This window comes from Pseudomassariella vexata (assembly GCF_002105095.1).
Source record: "Pseudomassariella vexata strain CBS 129021 chromosome Unknown BCR38scaffold_13, whole genome shotgun sequence".
Taxonomy (NCBI): domain Eukaryota; kingdom Fungi; phylum Ascomycota; class Sordariomycetes; order Amphisphaeriales; family Pseudomassariaceae; genus Pseudomassariella; species Pseudomassariella vexata.
The window spans coordinates 774,268-794,536 of NW_024467968.1; the positions used below are offsets into that span (position 1 = coordinate 774,268).

Here is a 20,269-nt window from a genome sequence, read left to right on the forward strand (position 1 = left end):
ACTACCTTATTCAACACGAACATGACACATGTTAAGTCATTTCACAGACATAGCTTCTCTTCCACGCCGTATCTGTCACGAAATCCAACTAAAGCAATATGAAACTCGTATCGTTTCCCGTCCATACCTGTTCATCGCGTCCTACAAACTCTCGTGACTCAACTAATTCACCACAGTTTTGAGAAGCATCACATCAGGATGAAACTTATTGTTGTCGGCGTACACTCTGTCAATTATGGAAGCTCTCCTGTTTTCGCTCCTGGATTTTAGGGCACTTCTTTTAGTCCTGAATGTCCTGTCTTTCCTGCCGCTCTAGCTTGACCCCGGTTTCAAAATCGCGGTTGCCCGTATACGGGTTTCTTATCATCGCCGTGTTTTGCTCTGTTTTCTCTGTCGGTCCGCCTCGGCTTCTTTTCTCCGCACGCAGCAGATGAAGAGAGTCATCCCGATGTAGATTAGCTGAAGTATGAACATGAAGATGATCGCGATCGCGATCGCGTCGTATCTTACATCGCCAGGCGTTTCATACCAATCAAGATAATTCCGGAGGAGGTATATATCCTTGACTAAGCGGCAGAACGACTTGTCAGTAGTGAGACCTAGGCAATTAGTCAACCAAGACCACATGTCAAGAAAGGAAGCAGATGCCAGCCATCCTCTAGCCAAGAAAATTAAGGTAACCAGACAGTTTAATACAATAGCAGGATGTGATAACATGAATCAACCAAAGAAGCTGGTACTAGGCATTGAACCAAATTCTATCGTGGGGTTGATCGCGAAGCCTTTGGAATGGGTTCCATTTTCCTACGTCAGAAAGGTGACATTATAACCTGGTGCGTACGGGCAACGGAGGTCTGCGTTCCTGCGCGTGAGAAACACCATCGGCATAATCACCTCCGAGAAACGTTGGGTGACTTAATCGATGCCCTCAATCTTCACACAGTAGCCATCAGTGCCAAAGTAAACATTGAGGCTTCTGCCGCTAACCTCCACGTTCGGGTTGCAAGCCTGCAGCAGGGATACTGCGGAAAACTATCCTGTTCCAACAACCTATCCCAGGTCAGCGTGATGTGAAGGAACTAAGCAGTAGCTTGCTCGACTAGATATGGGTAATCGCTTCTTAACGGGATTTAAATGTTTCTATCTGGAATTCACCGTACAATGAAGGGTTCAAGAGCTTTTCTAATGCTTCCTCAACGAATGATAGATTCGTTATATTTTCAAGAGGTACCATGCAGGACATATACCATCATCTGCTTGGCCGGAGGAAGTAGGTATATCTTGTTCTCATATGCCTCAGCTAGGCAAGGTCGGCTTAACCCAATTCGTGTCCACCTAGTGCGCACCAACCACTTCCACCACCCACCAAATCCCCGTATTTTGCTATGGAGACAACATCAACCCGGACCTGGTGGGTTGTGGTGGGTTGATTTGGCGGGGGCCCTACGCTATTAGTATTTGGTACCTACCAGCTGGACGTTGCCAGCCCTGCTAGACCCACACAAGGACACGCACGCTTAAAAATCACTTTTAGTTAAGTGGTTGTTTTATTTCTATCCTCCTGTCGGTCCCATAAAGCTAACCCGTTTTTATGGAGCAGAATTCGGCCAACCCCCTTCCCCCCTATGTTCTATTTTACTGGCTGCTTCAGATGCCTACGTAAACGGAGACTCCCTCAGAAAAAGAAAACCCTTCGTGCAGGTTCTTCATACGCTGCATATAATGTGAACACCGTATTATTGTATATGCTGTTCATTGGAATAGTTTCCGTATTCACGGATGCCTTATCATATGAGATCGTGTACGAATGGGACCTACAGACATTTAATCCCTGAGCAGGGCTGGGAAATGAGTTATTCGGGGTGCTTCGCAAAGGATGGGCCAAATGCAGTTGGTGTCAGCATTTATGCAAGACAGAAAATCGTGGCGACTTCCCGGGATTCAGCTGAAGAAAGAAGATACAGGCGTGGCTTATGTTATGCAAAAGGTTCAGGCTCATATCGGTTGCTAATACGACTGCCCTCGCACAAAGGAAGATGTAGAGGTTCTATAACTTTCGTATCAGTACTTATTTTCTTTTTGTTTGGAAAGAGAACGTAATACATAAGACTTTCCTGCAATGTAGCGATTACAGGCCTAGATAAAAAGAAACATAATGTATAAGCATCTTGCTCTTCCGCAACACTAACTACATTAACAATCAGATTATAGTACACGTAACCTCTGCTTGTAGAGCCAAGCCGGGCTGTCCGGCATTTGAAACTATGGCCCCTATGACGGGGCTCGATATGTGGAATCATCAACAAGCAATTTGCTAGTCCCAGGTGGCTGTCATCCTCATAGACGTACACACTCGAGAAAATACCAAACGAGCACAAATACTCGGTAACCCTCATAAGCGCGCATTTGAACGTAATTATCGTGAAGTTCCTCCCTGCAAGATCGAACAAAAAGCTCGGCAGGTAGTGAAACATACCAGTCTACATAGCACTTGAGGTCGGCCCACTTAGGTAGAGACTTACGGATCTGAGCCGCCAGCGACCCTGGCAGAGCCATATACCAGTTTTCCGTGAACACGGCGATGATGGGTGAGCTGAAGAGGTGCTAGATAGGCTCCTTCCGGTTGTCCCACATCAGCGACTAAGCATTAACTATCTAGACTCTAAAGTCACGCTGAAAGGTGTCTAGTCCAGGTCAAAGCCTAGAACGGGTCATAATATAGAGTATTCGGCAGACAGGGCTCATCAATGGCGAAGACATTCGCATCGAGGACGCCTTGGTCGGCCATGACGGACCACGGCGATGGCAGTATAAACGGCGTGTCGCAGCGCGGTCTTAGGCCCAACACAACATCGAAGCCCATCTAGCGACTGATGAGCGATAATGGGTGGGCCATTTCGGTGGCAATATAATAATATTGGGGCTCTGTCTCGACGCCGTCTGAGAAGTAAGTACCGCATTCCTCGACAATGCCGCGGCCTGCCGGGCCAGGAGCGAACGTAGACGACTCATTACAGTAGTAGCGGAGGATATCGACGGGATTAACATGGCGGGTTGCCCAGACCCGAGGGGACGGAGGGACGGGGGAAGGGAGGGACTATCACCCCTATAGGACCGTAGCTGTATCATAGTTCAGTTCCTTGTTTAAAAGGCTAGTTTGTTAGTATATCCTGCCTTGGCTGTGAATAAACACTGTTCTGTCGCTAGCCGCCGGAGAGTCTCTCCCTATATTGTGGTTTGCTATTGTTTATACCCGTGCTCGAGCCCGTGGCAATGAAGATAGTGAACAGTTCCAGAGGGTATACAATGATCGTGATCTGTAGTCCCCAGGGGCTCAGTACTTTTAGTTCTGCATGTTTAAGACTAAGGGCCGGAGGAGATAATCTGGATCGCTTGGAAGGGTTAGGTGTTATCGGGTTTTTCTGGATCACTGCGACGATAATTAGCCTGAAAGGCTGTTATGAATCAGGTGCTATGGTCCCCGAGCTGCTTGTCTAGTCTTGTTTTGGCAGTTCTTGCCTAGTGTTTGCTAGCCCTGTGCCCGACTTTCTTAACACTTTCGTTTGAGTCAAAATACCTAGGACACAACAGCACAGTCGAGTTGCTTGGACATAGCAGATGGGTATTATACAGTGAAAACGATCTAATGAGGCAGGGAAGTGGAAGAGGAAGAAAACCGAACCTATTAGATATCCATATGGTTCCCATGATCTAGCAAACACTATCGAATCGAACCTGAGGGGTAGAATTGATCACACGACAACATCAGTTACTTTTGTTGGAAATACTAGCTCCGTTCAGCCAGACTGTTATATGATGATGCATGATTTGATGAGTGCACTTTCAATCGGCCTATCTCTGTCTGATCACGTACCTGGCTACGAGTCCCAAGACCAACAGGAAGTCGCCTGGGAGCCTTATCCCAGGCATGTGCGACTTGTTTACCCCTTCAAGGTGTATCACCACTCAAAGTTCTGTGATAGCAATTTGTATTTTGGCTTCTCTGTTTCGTGGGTAACACAAGTAACCGAAATGGTCTCGAAGGTAACATCATAGCCATAACCCCTATTTGAAAACTACTGCAAAGATGAACGATCTTCCCACAAGTTGGTCCCGCATGTCTCCTCATCTTATATGGCCGCCAACGAGTTTGTGGATGTTCTCAGAGTCGGAGCCCCCCTTTACCTATTGAAGATATCGCAGTAAATCTAGTGCATACAATAGCAGCCGTTAACAAATACCATCATCACGTCGCTTTCTATTTCAATACCTGTCAGAGCTCCAGTCCGTCCTCATGGCGTACTGTCCCTATCACCACCCTGGGCCAACCCAGTAAGTGAAACCAGCCACAAGACAGTTGGCGAGAAATACGACAACAGCTTAGCTAGACAAGAGCTTAGCACTCAGTACACCTTCAGCGGATTTTGCTATGGAACTTCGCAACCCAGCGCCAAACCGCAGGCTCGTAATTCCGGCTAGTCCCACATAAGGATTGAGTCATTGAGTCGGCTTGAGGGTAACGGTGGGTGCGGACGTTGTACTCAACTTACGTGTGCCAGTAACTCACCGCCACGCATGTTCTTCAGCGGGGCCCAATCCATAGCACAGTGGATCGCCAACACATCCGTTCATCTTGACCCGCTTCGGACTATTTTAGAACGTCTGGACGTAGTGGGTCAGTCAAAGATCCCACTCAGATATATAGATTCGCGAATCGGATGCCCCATGCACGTTATAAAATTGGAGCAGAGCAGGCCAGCGAAATGGTCGTCGAAGTAGATAGCTTTCAATGGCGAAATGTATGTTCATGCCGAAACGAAACTATGACACTTGACAGTGCAGCTGATAAAAGAGTAGAGACTCCTTACAGGGCTCGCAATCCAAAGATCACGCACTCTAAGTGATGAACGCATAGGGAAAAAACATTACACCCTCATCTCCCCGCACCAGTGAAATAGCCCAGGGTCGCTCTCAACTTTCTGGGCCTCAATCCAGTTGGGTGCAGCCTTGGCATCCCTGGGCACAACTAAGGCAGCTACCTACGACTGCTTCTTCTTGCCCTTTTGGAGGTATCTGTAGATAGAATAGTCAGCATCCAATTTCCGTTCAAAGCAGTCGAGGCTCTAGATAACAGGCCCTGCTTACTGTGCAAGAGTTCCCTCAAACACTCCAACAACACCTAGTACACCCAATCCGATACCAGCGTGCTTCCAGCCCAATCTTCCTCGCTCGTACAGACCATAAGCCTTGTAGCTCAAGAAACCACTAAGACCGACCAGGGCGGCGAAGTTGCTAACCACCAGTGCGGTGCTCGCATCGTTGCTCAAGTTTCCAAAGAATTTGGTCAGGAAGTTGTCTGCCTTGCGCACCTTGCCAGCGGCCTTTTTCTTGGCCAGATCGGCCTCGGCGCGTGCCATCTCCTCAGCTTCTTCTTCACGGTCCTTGCGGGCCTGTTGTGTGTCGGTCTGGACGTCTTGCTCCATGAAGTCGGATGGGACGGTGCGCACAGAGGTTGTGTCGACATCAACGAGGGATGAGGTGCTGGCGGACTCGGTGGACTCGATCTCGGGGGTTGGGGTGCAGCGGCCTGCAGCTAGAGTTAGAGGCGGGGGGTAAAGGCAGCTGCTGATCAGGATAATTACATACCTCCGCAGGAGTCTGCGAGGGTCCCGACGCGGCGACTTGAGCATATGAAGACACTATTTGGACATTTAGCTTCTCTATCGGACATGGTGATAAAGATGGTGCTGGAAGATGCGACACAACTCACTGTCGAGAGGAGATGTATATGCTGATTAGAGAGTATCAGCTGTTTAGAGCTGTATCAAGATTGGCGAGAATGATAACAGCAATGGCAGAGCAACAACGATGTTTGTAGTTGATCGTCAAATGAATGGGGGACACAAGACATCAGACGGGTCAAGAGGGAAAAACCGGACACTCCAATGCAGGTGCGGCGGTTACCTTAGCCTTGGAAAGCTCACCCCGGCCATTCACGATGCAATGACGTATGCGGCTCGTGCTTTCCCCATTGGACCGGACAGCTTCGAAATTTTACATCACCTGGATATAAGCAAAACATGTTGCACATTCCCAAATTCATTTACATCAGTTCTCTGTCCTGTTGCACTTGTCACTTGATCGTTCTGAGACGTGAATCCGCATCGAGGTACGTGCCATCGAAGACTGAAGGCAGCGTGGGTTAGGACACATTTGAGGGCAAACCCAGCCGGATCTGTTTGTAAAGGTTATAATGACTGTCCCAACATGGGAGAAGCTATTATATGCGCATGGTTACTCCGGAAGCTAAGTTAAGGGATCTGGCTTCTATGTCTATGATGGTATCCTACACAAGAAATTATCTGCGTCCTAATAGTTCTGATCGGCCTGGAGAAACGCATTTCATTCTGATGCTCTTTTCTCAGAATAGTTTCTATCCACGCTTACATCTCAATTCGCGTCGAACGCTTCGTTTCACGGACCACAGCTTCGTCTCTCCGCCATGTTCGAATCGCTGAGGCGCTCCGGGCTCGGCGGCGTTCCGGACGATCTGCCGTCGAACAGCCGCGACACCCGGGTCTCTTGCAACTTATGCTCCGTATCAATGACCTTGTTCATGTCGTGATGCTTAATGAATAAACTGATGAAGAACGCAATGCCTGCAATAGCTACGTAGACGCCATATACGCCTCGGAAACCACTGACGTAGGCATCGAGGATGGCCTTCTTCTCAGTACTATCATCTGACAAGGTCACTAAGATCGGAACAAAAGCCTCCGAGTTGTGTGCAATGCTTTTTGGCAGACCTTCCGAGCTGAGTTTCGTTGCCATGACGTTCTGGAAAGTAGATCCACCGATGCCAACACCAAGGGCCGTGCCGAACTGTCGTACGAAGCCGTACATCGCTGCCGCCGATCCCTCCTCCCCCGGCCGACACATAGCCTGCGCGGCGAAGTTTTGAGCATTCAAAATTGCGCCGTGGCCGAAACCAAGAATGATCATGGTGATGGCCCATTGGGCGGTGGGCGTATCCACGTCCCAGAGAATCATCAAACCAGAGGCGATTGCCGTCAAAGTCCAGCCGATCCAGATTGCCCAACGGTAGTTGTTGCACCTCGTCACAATGGCGCCAGTCACGATAGACCCAGGTACCAAGGTGAACATCACCGGGAAAAGGGCAATTCCAGTGTGAACTGGCCTGAATCCTTTGACCGAGAGGAAATAGAAAGGCCCATAGTAGAGCTGGCCATAAATCTGAAAATTGTCAGCGTATGAACGTTATGCATTAAGTGGAGTTCTCCCACAACTAGGCCCTGCATGGAACCGCAGAAGTACGTGGCGGTTGAGCTGAGTCTCCAGAAGAGACTACGGCGAAGGAACGGCTGCTTTGCGACACAAGCCTCGTACACAAACGCTGCTGCCAAGCCGGCCACACCAAGACACAGGGGCACTAGAGTTGCGGCGCTGTTCCAATCGAATTGACTTCCGCCCCATGAGATGGCGATGAGAAAGGAGGTTGCTGATGAGATAAAGAGGAGACCACCGAGCCAATCAACCCGAGCTAACTTCTCACCCAGGGTCGCAGTGCGAGGTTGAAGTGTCAAGAGGCATGGGATGCTGATAAGCCCGAATGCACAAAACGGGAACATAATATAAAAGATCCATCTCCACGTGGTATGCTCGACAATCACTCCGCCCAGAATGGGTCCGAGACAGTTTCCCAAGGCCCACGCTCCGAGACTGAGCAAACGAGGTGTGTCAGCGTCGATATCTGATGTTGCGCACTGGAATTTGAACTGCTCAAGACTTACACTGTTCCATACCATTTTGGTCGGACTCTCAACGGAACGATATCCGTGAAAATGACCAGACTCAGGACAATGATGCCACCACCTCCTACACCCTGGAGAGATCTTCCAGCCAAGAGAATTCCGATGCTATGCGCAAGACAGCACAGCAATGTGCCAATCGTAAAGCAGATCAAAGATGCGATGAGGCAGATGGGACGGCCAAAAATATCGCTGATGGCTGCAATGAAGGGCATCATAACGGCGTTCGCAAGGAGGTAGGAAGTCCCCACCCAGAACCCTTGCGTTGTGTTTCCGTTCATATCGATCACGATGGCCTATATTTGAAAGTCAGGGTGCGGGAAAAGTCCGAGTGCGAGAGGTCTGGCTTACACTCAAAGAAGTCACGATGATACAGGCATCGAGAGCAACCATCAGCGAAATGATCGATAGCGTGATCATGATCAGTAATTGGTGGTTTGTGGGACTCCAGTCTGTCATCTGGGTAGATGCGCCCGCTTCCATGTCACTCTTCTCAGGCTCCGGCGTGCTCCCAACCGTGAAGGTACTGCCGCTGAGGTTGCCCGGCGTTGATGATGCGCCTGCTTCAACGTCGGCTTTGCCAGCAGCGGGTGCTGTCTCCAGACGCTGAGCTCTCGAGAGACCGTTGGCGGAGTGGGAACGACGCATCTCGACGATGTGATCACCCACGTACACTGCGGTGTCCTTGCTGCGAATTGAAGAGGTATCGTCGGCGAAGGTCTCATTGTTGTAGGCTAAGACTGCTTCGACATCTGAGGATGCTACTAAGTCTATTTCCGAATTAACTGGCGCGTCTCGTTCTGTCTCGACCCTAATATCCGATTTTGCACTGTCCTGGGTCGGGGTCTGAGTCTCCGTTTCGATCGCTTGGATTCCTTTATTCGTAGCCAAGCCACTTGCATCCTCCATTGCAGCTTTCGGGGTTCTGAGATCTGTCTCAAAATCCGGTGCTGTCATGAAATGCGGGGCTGCGCCAGCATTTTTCTCTTCATTCTTCAGCGTCACCTCGGCAGCGTTGCCCGTACTGATACTTGAGGCGTCAGTCAAGAGGTTGTCCTCAGATAGTGAGTTGGTTGTGCACGTTTCTGAAGTTGAAGTCATCTCAACTGATCCTTGAACTGTCTCAGGCCAGGCCAATTTAAAACGAATGGTATTAGATTCGTGGAATCAGAGTCCTTCTCAGCCAAGACTACGGGCCGTGCGAGGGAAGTCGTGCCAAATTATACCATGAATATAACCTTGCATCAGACCTCCCGGGAAGGTCACTGTTCGTTCCAAAGTCTAACAAGGAAACTCAACATTTTCAATAGTTTGCACGTGCTTGTTTCTCTTTGAAGAGAGTCTATCATATCCTTCTCATGATTCTCATGGGCCTGGCCGGTGCGGGCGAAGCTAGTTTTGAGTTCCATTACCGTGTCCACCAGATCTAGGCTTCCAGTCATCCAGTTTACACCTTATCGTATAGATACCACCTCCTCGGGATGGACAGCGAGGTTTCGATATTGGCGCTTCACCAAACAGGGCAGTTGCTATCTGCACTCTAGAGCGATGTCCGGGCGCCACTTTCCGTTTGTGGATGTCACGTTGGCGCTTATTTGGCAAGCGCTGGTTCACGAAGTCCGTGGCCGACTAACCGATGAGCGTTAGTTAAATGCTTGTTTACAGCCCGGGAAATCCAAATGTTGTTTCCAGAAAGCCGGTTCCAAATTGGCCTTCTAGTACCAGTGATAATATTGATGAGGTCGACCTTGATAACCGCGCCAGCCATCGAGGAGATGCTGTGATTGGATCTGGCATGAATTCATGCAAGGGTAGAAATAAAAACTGAATCTGAATTGTATTTGACAGCATGAGCTTGTTGGTATGTTCAAGCTGAAGCAAAGCACAAACATATCGGAACGGACAACTTATTGAATCCGATCCATATAATAGAACGTGAAAATCTGAGGCACGTGACATAGATGTTTCGTGGGATATAGAAGTTGCACACACGTGAACTCGAGTGGTCCAGATCGTGAGCGGCCCAGCATCTAAAGCACACTCAACTGAAACGAAGGCATTGGAATGAGGATGATTCGCCTGCTCCGGACATCACGGGGAACAACAACCATTCTCTGTATTTCACATGAATTTCAAATTTACAGAAACCCTCAACATCCTTTAAGCGACTACTCGTTATAGATGATCGAGTTCTATAAGTTTAACATAACGCATTCCTATATACACTTGGTTACGTCACCGATAACTTGCCTTCAGAAGAAAATGAGCAGACTCTATGTATCTCACACACACTTAATGTCATCACCGAGAGACTGAACGCACTCCTGCACGCACTAATCCTCACCAAATTCGACAACTTTACAGTTTATGAATAGCCGACTTTTGTAAGGTTACATTGCGAAATCCCATTCAGTCGGGCCCGAAATACCAGAACCGGATCAAAGTTCGTTTGCTCAAGTGTGCGTCCATCATCGGACCCCTGCTGACATGCATTTTGGGACGAAAATATCGGACCTGGCGGTATACCCCTACCTCGGCGATCGGACCAGTCAACCTCGGCCCGGTGTATACTGGTATCGAGGTAAGACCCGAAAACTACCGGATGAATATCTTGTCTGGACCTGGTTTTTGCGTGCTGTTGAGATCTGGCGTCGTTCATGGTCTATATCGCTCCCGAAGTTTCTAGCTTGAAGCAAGTCTGTTTACTTAAGTACCAAGGAGGAGGTCTCAGCGACTAATTGGAAATTTGAAAGGGATTATTAGTGTTTGTATTTTACATATGAGGTACGCACCGGGCATGGGAATTGGAGAACTAGCAAGAGTGGGGCGTGAAGGAGTACCATCGATGTGTTGGGTTTTCGGGATATGAAATGCAAGAAATAAGCGCAACAGACCCGCACACAAAAGCTTGTCTGGACAACAGCTGTTCACTTACGTACTATTGTATTCCATAAGTGAACATTGGCGCTTAGAAATACATGATCGGAGAGAGCACGGTGACGTATAATTGGTCCAACGTTCGCCGTCCGTCCGATTCCTGTCACTAGGTTATCCGCTCTGCAGCTCAAAATTGAAAAGCAAGTTGTTCGTCTTTCAAAACTGTGTTTCCTCGAAGCAAATGTCAACATGTTGCTGTCAAAATATGAGAAGTGAAAACATGGTTTATTCGGCGGGACAATTGAATTCCATGACGTTAGCCCGTGCAGCGAAGTTGATCAAGTACAAAACATGATATACAAGGCCGCATACACCGCCGTGATGTGCGAGCGTTGAATAAGTTAACTCTAAAATTTCTTCAACTATGCTCTGCAAAAAGCCTTCCACTTTTACATCACGCTGAAATGACTTTAGATACCTACGAGACTGACTGAGACTGACTTGGACTGACTGAAACTTCAAGGTCACAGCAAACCAAGGTGGCGTTGTCCACCAACGCCTGAATATCATCCAACATCCCGGCAAACGACCAAATATGGAGCAAACCCGTGATCCAAACCTCAGACTACGAAGTTGAAATCTACCAACAGGGTGTACAATATCAGCGTCCCCCGTTCACCTTCAAAACGGCCAACTGGAAACACCTCGCCAACCGCAAAATCCGGGAAGCCTTCAAAAAAAATGGTTCATCCTGCCGCAACGACTTCTTAGAAGATATTCGATCCCGAAGGTGAGATGGGTTTCGATTCCCAATAGAGCGGAGAAAAGCGGGATTTTCTGCCTTGTCTGTTACGCCCGATGTGTATATTCTGGGATGGAGACTACCAGAAGATGGTTTGGGTGGCTTCTTGCTGATGCTGCATAGGTACAACCTCTTCCTTGGATCAGACAAAGTGGGCGTCGAAGAAGTCTAACCGACCCTGTCTTTCGCGCTGACTAACAACTATGGTTGGAAATTCGAAGCAAACGCGGGAGTGGCCACTGCTAAATATCCTGGTACTGTCTTCTCAGGGCAGAACCACGACTGGGAATGCATCAAATTCCTCAGGAGCACTGGAAAGGCCCGATTGTCTTCAACAGCATCCAGAGTGTGGCAGATGCAAATAAGCCCATTGGGGTAGCAGGTAGAAGGAGATGTCAGCATGCTGGGGTCTACGTCTCGTATTGTCGATGCGGTTGACGACATGCGGGACATATTCTTTCGATTCTGGGGTTCAGTGAGTCGTCAATCCTGCTAAGGCGCTTGCGGTTGCTGCGAAGACGTGCCTCCTTGGTTGGCCTTATGTGCATAGACTAGTTCTTGGTGGACAGGAAGGAGGACCGCACGTTCGGAAGTCGATGCTGGGTGATGGAAGCTGCATCTTTTCTGTATAGCTTCATCATCGCATGAATACCTTAATCAGGATCAGGGAAGATTACTCGTTGAGTGTGATGCTGTAATATTAAGTCTCGTATCTTCCCGAATCCCACCTATACTCCAACTTTTGTTTTGGGTGATTTAAAGTTGGTATTCAACAAGTCGGGTCTTGCATTCATCCTCCTAGCCTTATTCATTCGGCGAATGAAGGTGAAGAGTATGACGAATAAATAATGCGACGGTGCGAAGAAACTAGTCGAGAATCATCAAAATGATGGCGGTTGCTATATACACAGCGAACATGCACCCGGTTGCGCTTACCATAGAAAAGAAATTTTCAGATGTGATGAGGAAGCTCACTAAATTCATCTGTGACGCCGACTGCTGTACTTACGCCGTGAAACTTGACCAAGTCTCAAAATATTTCTTCACGTGTATTGTAACAAGTTACCAATATGTCCAGGCGTCAACGATGATCTGGGTTCCCAGAGGCACACTCAAACAGAATTTCTTCCCGATCGGTAACAATGGTTTCCAATTTGACGAGTTCTAGCCTGGTACATCTTCCAGAGGTGGGTAGGATGGCAGCGTGCGGGATAACGCTTGCCACAGGGTGTTGTTGTCTCTGCTGCCGGGCAGAATTATCTGGCCCGCAGGGAAGTGGTAGACTTGGAAGAAGCAGTGGAGGCACACGACGAATGTGCGAAAGGTTCCGCTCTAGTATCTCACTTGTGGGTAGCTTGCATCGGCCTTCTAGTCCACCACCCACTCGGTTATGTCTTTGCGTCGTGATCTGGTTGGAGAATATTTGGAATGTTGACCTGCAGCGAGCTTAACATTCATGGCCGCCATGCTCGTCATACCGAGGCAGATTGGTTTGACAATGCCGACCTCAGAAGTTGGATGGCATGTAGGGATTGAATGAGGTATGGGGACACCATTAGCACCGCTTATTCATCTCCTCTCTAGTATGATCGCTAGCGAGGTAGTAGTGTAGGTACTACGCGGCATATAGTGAATTCTAGATAACTAGCGCTATACCCTTCTATTAAGTACGCCAATAAAAATATGCCGTGATACCTGTAGTAGTAGGAGAGTGTAGGGTGGCGTCGTCTCGTGGAGTGGGCCGTTAAATGGGTGGCCACAGATGGGTGGTGGACTTAATGCTTACCTCAGCAGTGTAGTCGTTCGTTGATCCCTGTTTGTATTAGTCGACGGTCAGCCCCTGACTGTCTGGGGAAGACAGGCAATGTTGGCTTTTTCCATCAACGATGGTGGGCGGTGAACGCAGCGCAACAAATAACTTCACCAATATTAACAGCTTGTATGCGATAGAAATACAACCATGTCCACCACAACTCAATTTGATCATTTATATTCTTTTCAACTCACCTCGGCCCGACTTTTAGTGGACCAGTTCTCAGCTGCCATTCGATCTGCTATACGATCTGTTCACCCCAAGCCAGCTAAATAACTACAATACACCGTGCAAGACTGCGTGACGCTCTTCCGGGCGAGGGTTGGGAGCTTCAGGTTTGATATGTAAGGATCGGTTCAATTTATCTAAACATATTACAGCCATCTTGTGGGTTGATAATACACAATATATACTTGGTTGCTTTCCTGTCTGTGTTGATATGCTTACTGAAATTTCCTTGAATTGGTTCGTGCATACAAATAGCTTGGTTATTAGCCTTGTTCTCGTCTATGTGTTGAAACACGTTGTCCTGACCTTACATTCGCGATATGTGCTGCTGCTAATAGTCCAATACTTGATTCTATAGGAAAGCAATATGAGCTGGGTTCTTATGGATTGTTGGAAGGCTTTTGGGAGACAATGATAGGGTACTATCTCACGATGATTGCGATGTGCGGAAGCCGGTTGCCAGAATTTGATCTCAAGATGAAATAAGTTGGATACAATGCTTTTTCACAATGGTAGTGATAATTGGAATATGTTCTCGGCCGCAGTGGGCGGAAGAGGTGGAATGATTCTTATTCCCTCACTGCCGTTTGCGAAACGACCATGCCAATTGGTCAGATCCAAACAAGGATTAATAAATCCTAAATGAACCAAATTTTCTCATGCCATAGGGTGTGGCTCACCGAATTGACGTGTCTCGGTGGGCTATAACCAATGGTTTCGTTGAGGCCGATGAACACAATACTCCGTTCCATAAACCTATACTTGTTTCACAGCCTTGGGCATGATTGGCCACTTACTCTTGGCTGGAAATGCCCTCAGGTTTACGAGTACTTAGCAGACCGGCCAGGGCAAGCAGAGAGATCGATGACCTTGTGGAATATTGCCTCAAGTTCGCTAAACAAATTGCATCCTTCGGCTGCTCCTACATTGGTTACTTGGAACCGATAGCTGAACCACCTTTTTTGGACTCTCTCCATTTTCACGCGCGACTTCCAGCAAGTCCGTTCCGCGTCCCTCCATCTCCTACATCCAACATCGATTTCTCATGATTTTCATCTGTGCAACAATACCCGTATTTTCAGCTGATCCACTATCTTCCACACCGCACCCAACGACGATTTGGTTCTCAATCTACCTGTAGCGGCTTTCATCTACATACCTACTAGCATCTCGTCCACATTCTTAGTTGCCCGCCATGCTTAGACAGACTGCCATGTATAAGACAAAGATTACCTCGAATTCATGCATGACTCCCAGCACCTACACATCCACCACACACTCCCATGGGAGAGTCAAGAAGTTGAAACTCAGGAAAGAGGAGAGCGCAGAGTTCTTATCAAAACCGTGGATAAAGGCTTGGAGGCGCCTGCGAGGAAGAATATTGATGATCCGGAAGAATTTGGCGAGAAAAATGAGCCGAAATCGAATACTGGAGCTTCCTACACGGTCACGCTTCCTATCCGGAATGAGAAGTAGTATAGTTCATATCTCACCAAATGCATATCTTACGCACACATCATTCTGTTTTTAGTATTTGTCAGTGCCGAATGCCGAAGACCGAACTTTGGCGGAAGGATTGCAGCTCCATGGCGTCAGAAAGAAAGTATGTTGCTGTCGCCTTAGTACAAGCTATATTGATGTGCTTACAGAATAAGACTTGGGGTTGTTTACTAATACTGACCCAAGATATCGGATGGGTCCACATTATTCATCTTGGCCGCAGTCACTCCTCACACATGTGGTGTAGCGCCAAGCAACCCCCTTACCCTGTCATTGAGTTGGAGCGTCGTCAGCTGTCAGCGCAGAATGCTTGAGTACACTTATTTTCAATAAAATCACGGAATACATACGTAGTCTTCGGCTTCGACCCTAGGTTTCGCCCTTGAGAATCCGTTTTCTTTTGTTGCTACCGATTTGAGTGTCGCTTCCGGAATGGACAGCTAATGCGACGCCTTGGTATCTAGTCGAGAGGCACTACTCAAGAATACTCTCATTTTGCTGCGAACCGCTGCAGGGTACGTTGAATCCGACGGCTTCCATGTTGCTGACAGAAGGCGAGTTGTGCCGGCACTAGATCCTGCGCGACTTTGAATTATGGGGATGCGAACGTCGGCAGTCGAACGCCACTCGGAACACCGTCACTACTTCATTCAAATATTGGACAATGGTTTGCTATAACATCATCGCCGCAACTATGCCGGCAACATAAAGGGAGCAGAGTAGGAGAAGTGTAGAGTCGCTGATCTAGTGTGTGCTGTGGCTTCGGTTGGGACGTCGTCTACGTCCACATTCACAAACGCGTCAACCATTGTTGGCGTTCGATCGGTGGTCAAGTTTATTCTGGGAAGCGGCTAAGGAGCTTTCTCATTGAATCAGAAAGTTAGGTCCGCGGGGTATCGTGATACCTGAAGTCGAACATCGTCAACAGGGAGAAATCAACCGACACTCGAGACTCTGGGTTGGCTCCTGTTTTCTCTCCTCATACCGACAATGGCAACAGCAAAAGTCGGCCATCTGGCCGCGCTCCTGTCACTCATGCAAGCAGGGTCGCTAGCCCACAGAGACAATAGAGAGTGGGCGGGACTTCCGTACACATGGCTGTATCAGTATCCACTGCCGATACCATCAGTGAAGGAGCCCAAGATGTAAGTTTTGTCTTTGAAAAGGTGCCTTACGAATAAGAGATGAAATCAAAACTGACCTACGAACAGGTGGATCAACAGCAACGTCACCGGAGAACTGATCGACTACTACGAGGTCAGCATTCAGAGTCTCCAGCAGCAAATATATCCAAACAATCAGCCTACACACTTGATTGGATATGACGGTTTAGCGGTCGGGGAAACATTCATTATTGAAAGGGACAGAGAGACGGTAGTGCGCATCACCAATAATAGCCCCAATGTTGCCGCCACGCATCTTCATGGGAGCCCTACCGTAAGTCATATCCCATTTAGAAAAAAAGCATTTCAGTATTAATCTAATTTACATAATTAGAGAGCGCCATGGGACGGCTGGGCTAAGGATATTATTGAAACCGGCCAGTACAAGGTTCATGTTCATCGACCTCCACAGTCCCTGACCTGCATCATGCTGACGTATACCAGGATTACTATTACGGCAATCATCAAAGCGCCCGCACATTTTGGTATCATGACCATGCCGAAGGACAAACTGCAGTGAACGTCTACTTCGGTCAAGCGGGAATGTACATCATCCACGACCCCGATGAAGATGCCCTGGGCCTACCCGATATTTACGGCAGTAACGACATACCCATTATCATTACCTCAAAGCAGTACAATCAAGACGCCTCTCTGGATTCACCCGCAGATGAGAGGGAAAGCCTTTGGGGCGACATAATCCAAGTCAATGGCCAACCATGGCCCTTTTTCAACGTCGAACCACGCAAATACCGTCTTCGCCTCCTCAACGCAGCCGTCTCGCGCACTTTCGCGCTCTATTTCTCCGATGATCAATCTTCCAGCAACAAAATTCCCTTTCAGGTCATTGCCTCCGATTCCGGCCTGCTGTCTTCCCCAGCAACATCAGACCAAGTAGCCCTCTCCATGGCCGAGCGCTGGGACGTCGTCATCGACTTCAGCATCTTCAAGGGTCACAATATTACACTTCGCAATGACGAGTTAATGGGTGATGGTGAGGCCTACAAATACACGGACCAGGTGATGCGGTTCGTGGTATCTGAACAGTCCGTCGCGGATAATACGACGGTGCCAGAGCAGCTGCGCGATATTCCTGCGCTTCCTGACCATAGCCAGATCGATCAGCAGTTTGCGTTTTTCAGACAGAACGAGTGGGTCATCAATGGAGTCGTGTTCAGCGATGTGGCTCATCGGGTGCTGGCTAGGCCTCCCCGGGGCACGATCGAGGTCTGGGAGTTGGCGAATCATGGCATTGATGCTACTCATCCTGTTCATGTCCACTTGGTTGACTTTAAGATTTTGAGTCGACAGGGTGGGAGACGAGGGGTGCAGAATTACGAAGCGCTTGGGCTGAAGGACACGGTTTGGCTCGATAGGGGTGAGGTTGTGACGGTCGAGGCGCAGTATGGACCCTGGTGAGTAACCCTAGTAGTCCTTTCCCCATTTGGTCGACATGCTTTAGGGATAGATACTGAGATATCTTGACTCGTCTCACTTGTGAGACGCGATTCAATCATCAGAGCAGTTGCTGACAAAATGACAGGGATGGCTTGTACATGTTCCACTGTCATAACTTGGTACACGAGGATCACGAGATGATGGCGGTGTTCAATGTGACGGTGCTGGCCGATCTGGGGTATAATGAGACAAGTTTCGAAGATCCCATGGAGCCTAGGTGGAGAGCGAAGACGGTGAGAGCCGAGGACTATACGCCAGACGCTGTTGAGGCCAAGGTTCAGTTCATGGCTTCTTTGAAACCATACAGCAACATCGACGAGTCAACGAGATGAATCATAAGCTTTACGATATCGGTAGAGGGTACGACGAGGGCGAGGGCAGCAGAACTACAAGCAACCTGAGATGGAGGAATATGTAATTTTAAGAAGATTAGAAGGTAGATTTCTTGCCTAGATTGTGCTAATGTTTGCGTACCATATGTAATTCATGGTGAAGGGGTCGAGGAAACATGGTATAATAGAGCAATGTTAGATTTGAGTTCTTTTTTATTGATTTTGTGCCTCACTACCTACTATGTTGGCAACTTGGGGTGGGCGATATGCGTAACTTGTATCTCAAAATCTTCAGCATTTGATCTGTTACGAGATGAACATCCCAATGGTACAACGTATACCGTTGTATGCCCTTGTGTATTTCTCATCAGACCTTGGCAGTGTACCATTGTGGAATAAACCTGTAATAACCACTCGAGGTTACTCGAGCGTTCCTACAGATTCCTCATGTGTACCTCCAATGCAGTGGGTCACATCATTTTCTTCTTACACAATTTTAACACCTACTTGGTGTACTTGGTGGGTAGGAATCCCTTGACGAGGGAGACTATCTTCTCCAACGACGCCAGGTACGGTCGGAGCTCGTTTTGCACCTTGTCCGTGTCATCTCCCAGCTTCTCGTAGAACACCTTCCGGTATGGGCAGGCGCTCATGGCTAAAGAAAAGACTGGCTTGACGAGCATGCCGTGGTAGGGCTTGAGGGTTTGCCCGTAGGCCTCGCGGAAGGAATCGGACAGCTCCTCGTTGGCGTTGGCGACGTTCTTGCTCAATGCCTTGCATGTGAAGTCAAGGCCACTGAATACAGATATGAATTAGATCGGGCTCAGAGATCGGATGAGGAACATTGACCAAAAAGCAGACGTCTTACCGGTTCAACCACGCAAGCGCTTCGACGGCGTTGCCCTTGGAGTCGTTCTTGACGAGATCTTGGAGTGTCGCCGAGTCGGCGGGGGCCTCCAATAGACGGTCACGGATTTTCTTGACGTTGCCGAGCATGTCCGACTTGACGGGGGAGAAGGCAGTCGAGCCCAGGGCGTCGAAGATGGTAGTCAGGGACTCGGCGGCCTCAAGGAATTCGGTGGTCGAGATGGCATTGTCCTTGTTGGCGTCCACGGGCACGTCGATGAAGGACTTCTTGAAGGTGTCGAGAAGAGTACCTCCCGGGGGGAATGATGGGGCAGACATGGCGGTGGTGATGTGTTGAGGTTTTGGATGGATTGAGGTGGAAATGGGAGATAGCCAAGAAGTATGGGAGAGAGTCTAAGAAGATCCGATCAAGGAAACCTAGTTATTGAGCAAAAGGAAAGGAAATAGCTTGAGCTTGGAGATGGCGGTCAATAGGGGTCTACGTGGTCTAGCTCCCTTGAGGGGCATCATGCCTTCCGAGTGCGTGTCCCGCGCGAATCGAGGGGTCAAAGTCGGTGGAGTAAGGATAGTCCGCTAGCCACATGGTTGTTTCACTGTGTTCCAGCCAGTTGAGAATAAGACGTGGTGGGATCATTCACTGGAATAACACAATATTTTTCACCTGGTGAAGGATATTAAAACACGTATAAATTAATTACATACCCGAAACTCTTTTATTCAAAGCATTACCTCGCGAAATATGTTTGTCCAATTGACAAATACAATTCGGAAGTTTGCCACAAATCCTGGAAGAGTTGAATCTGGTCAGCCACTGTGGCGTGCTCGTCGTGTAGTGGGGAGACCTCTAGTTTAACACGTTGCGGATCATCATGTCACTCACTATGGATATCCTTTGGGTTCTGGAGTTCAATCATCAAACGCAACAGACGTCAGACACAGTATTTCGATCTCTCACCCTTAGAACGCGAAACAGTATTCTCCGTTAGTCATCGATTGTCTCTCTTCATGGTTTCCATTCAGTTTCCCGTCTTGTTCATATCACAAGATGCTACATACCGCAAAGGTGAACACCCTAGGCCCAGGTAAGCCACGCTGATGGATGCAGCACCCTAGCTTCAATTTGGAGAGCGGAGACTGGATGTCCAGCAGATGGGCACTCGTACACTAGTGAACAATGTGTGTGCTAAGGCTGCTGTTGTAACGTCCATCTAGCCCAGAAAGCACTTCGAAGCCCAAAGCGGCCCGGGGATACGGCATTTTCGGAAGAAATGCAGGACTGAGAGTCCATTTTGTGATTCTGATCCCTACTGATAAGAAAGCACGAGGTCAATTACCAGGAACGGATCTCGGCAAGGTCGCCTATTCATAGAATATCGCGCCATCAATCTATCATTCCTGGT

General features: G+C 48.4%; 4 protein-coding genes across 4 annotated transcripts; 1 reads left to right on the top strand and 3 right to left on the bottom strand.

The window, feature by feature from the left end:
* Window positions 1-5,141: 5,141 nt before the first annotated feature.
* On the bottom strand, window positions 5,142-5,694 carry BCR38DRAFT_350912 (uncharacterized protein; the record flags this gene model as incomplete). The annotated part of the gene is made up of 2 exons (XM_040856611.1): window positions 5,142-5,587; window positions 5,643-5,694. Coding segments are annotated over 2 exons (498 nt in total), but the record flags the coding sequence as incomplete, so codon positions are not given.
* A 780-nt stretch (window positions 5,695-6,474) lies between these two features.
* BCR38DRAFT_460326 (major facilitator superfamily transporter) lies at window positions 6,475-8,312 on the bottom strand (the record flags this gene model as incomplete). Its single annotated transcript, XM_040862400.1, has 4 exons — window positions 6,475-7,254; window positions 7,305-7,740; window positions 7,812-8,125; window positions 8,181-8,312. The coding sequence occupies 4 exons, from the start codon at window positions 8,310-8,312 to the stop codon at window positions 6,475-6,477; spliced, it is 1,662 nt and encodes a 553-aa protein (XP_040712233.1).
* Window positions 8,313-16,084: 7,772 nt separating this feature from the next.
* Window positions 16,085-18,002, top strand: BCR38DRAFT_351025 (multicopper oxidase; the record flags this gene model as incomplete). The annotated part of the gene is made up of 5 exons (XM_040856618.1): window positions 16,085-16,194; window positions 16,261-16,486; window positions 16,547-16,600; window positions 16,657-17,627; window positions 17,756-18,002. The coding sequence occupies 5 exons, from the start codon at window positions 16,085-16,087 to the stop codon at window positions 18,000-18,002; spliced, it is 1,608 nt and encodes a 535-aa protein (XP_040712234.1).
* Window positions 18,003-18,505: 503 nt separating this feature from the next.
* Window positions 18,506-19,187, bottom strand: BCR38DRAFT_412660 (glycolipid transfer protein domain-containing protein; the record flags this gene model as incomplete). The annotated part of the gene is made up of 2 exons (XM_040858725.1): window positions 18,506-18,797; window positions 18,871-19,187. 2 exons carry the CDS (start codon window positions 19,185-19,187, stop codon window positions 18,506-18,508), a joined length of 609 nt encoding a protein of 202 aa, XP_040712235.1.
* Window positions 19,188-20,269: the final 1,082 nt, after the last annotated feature.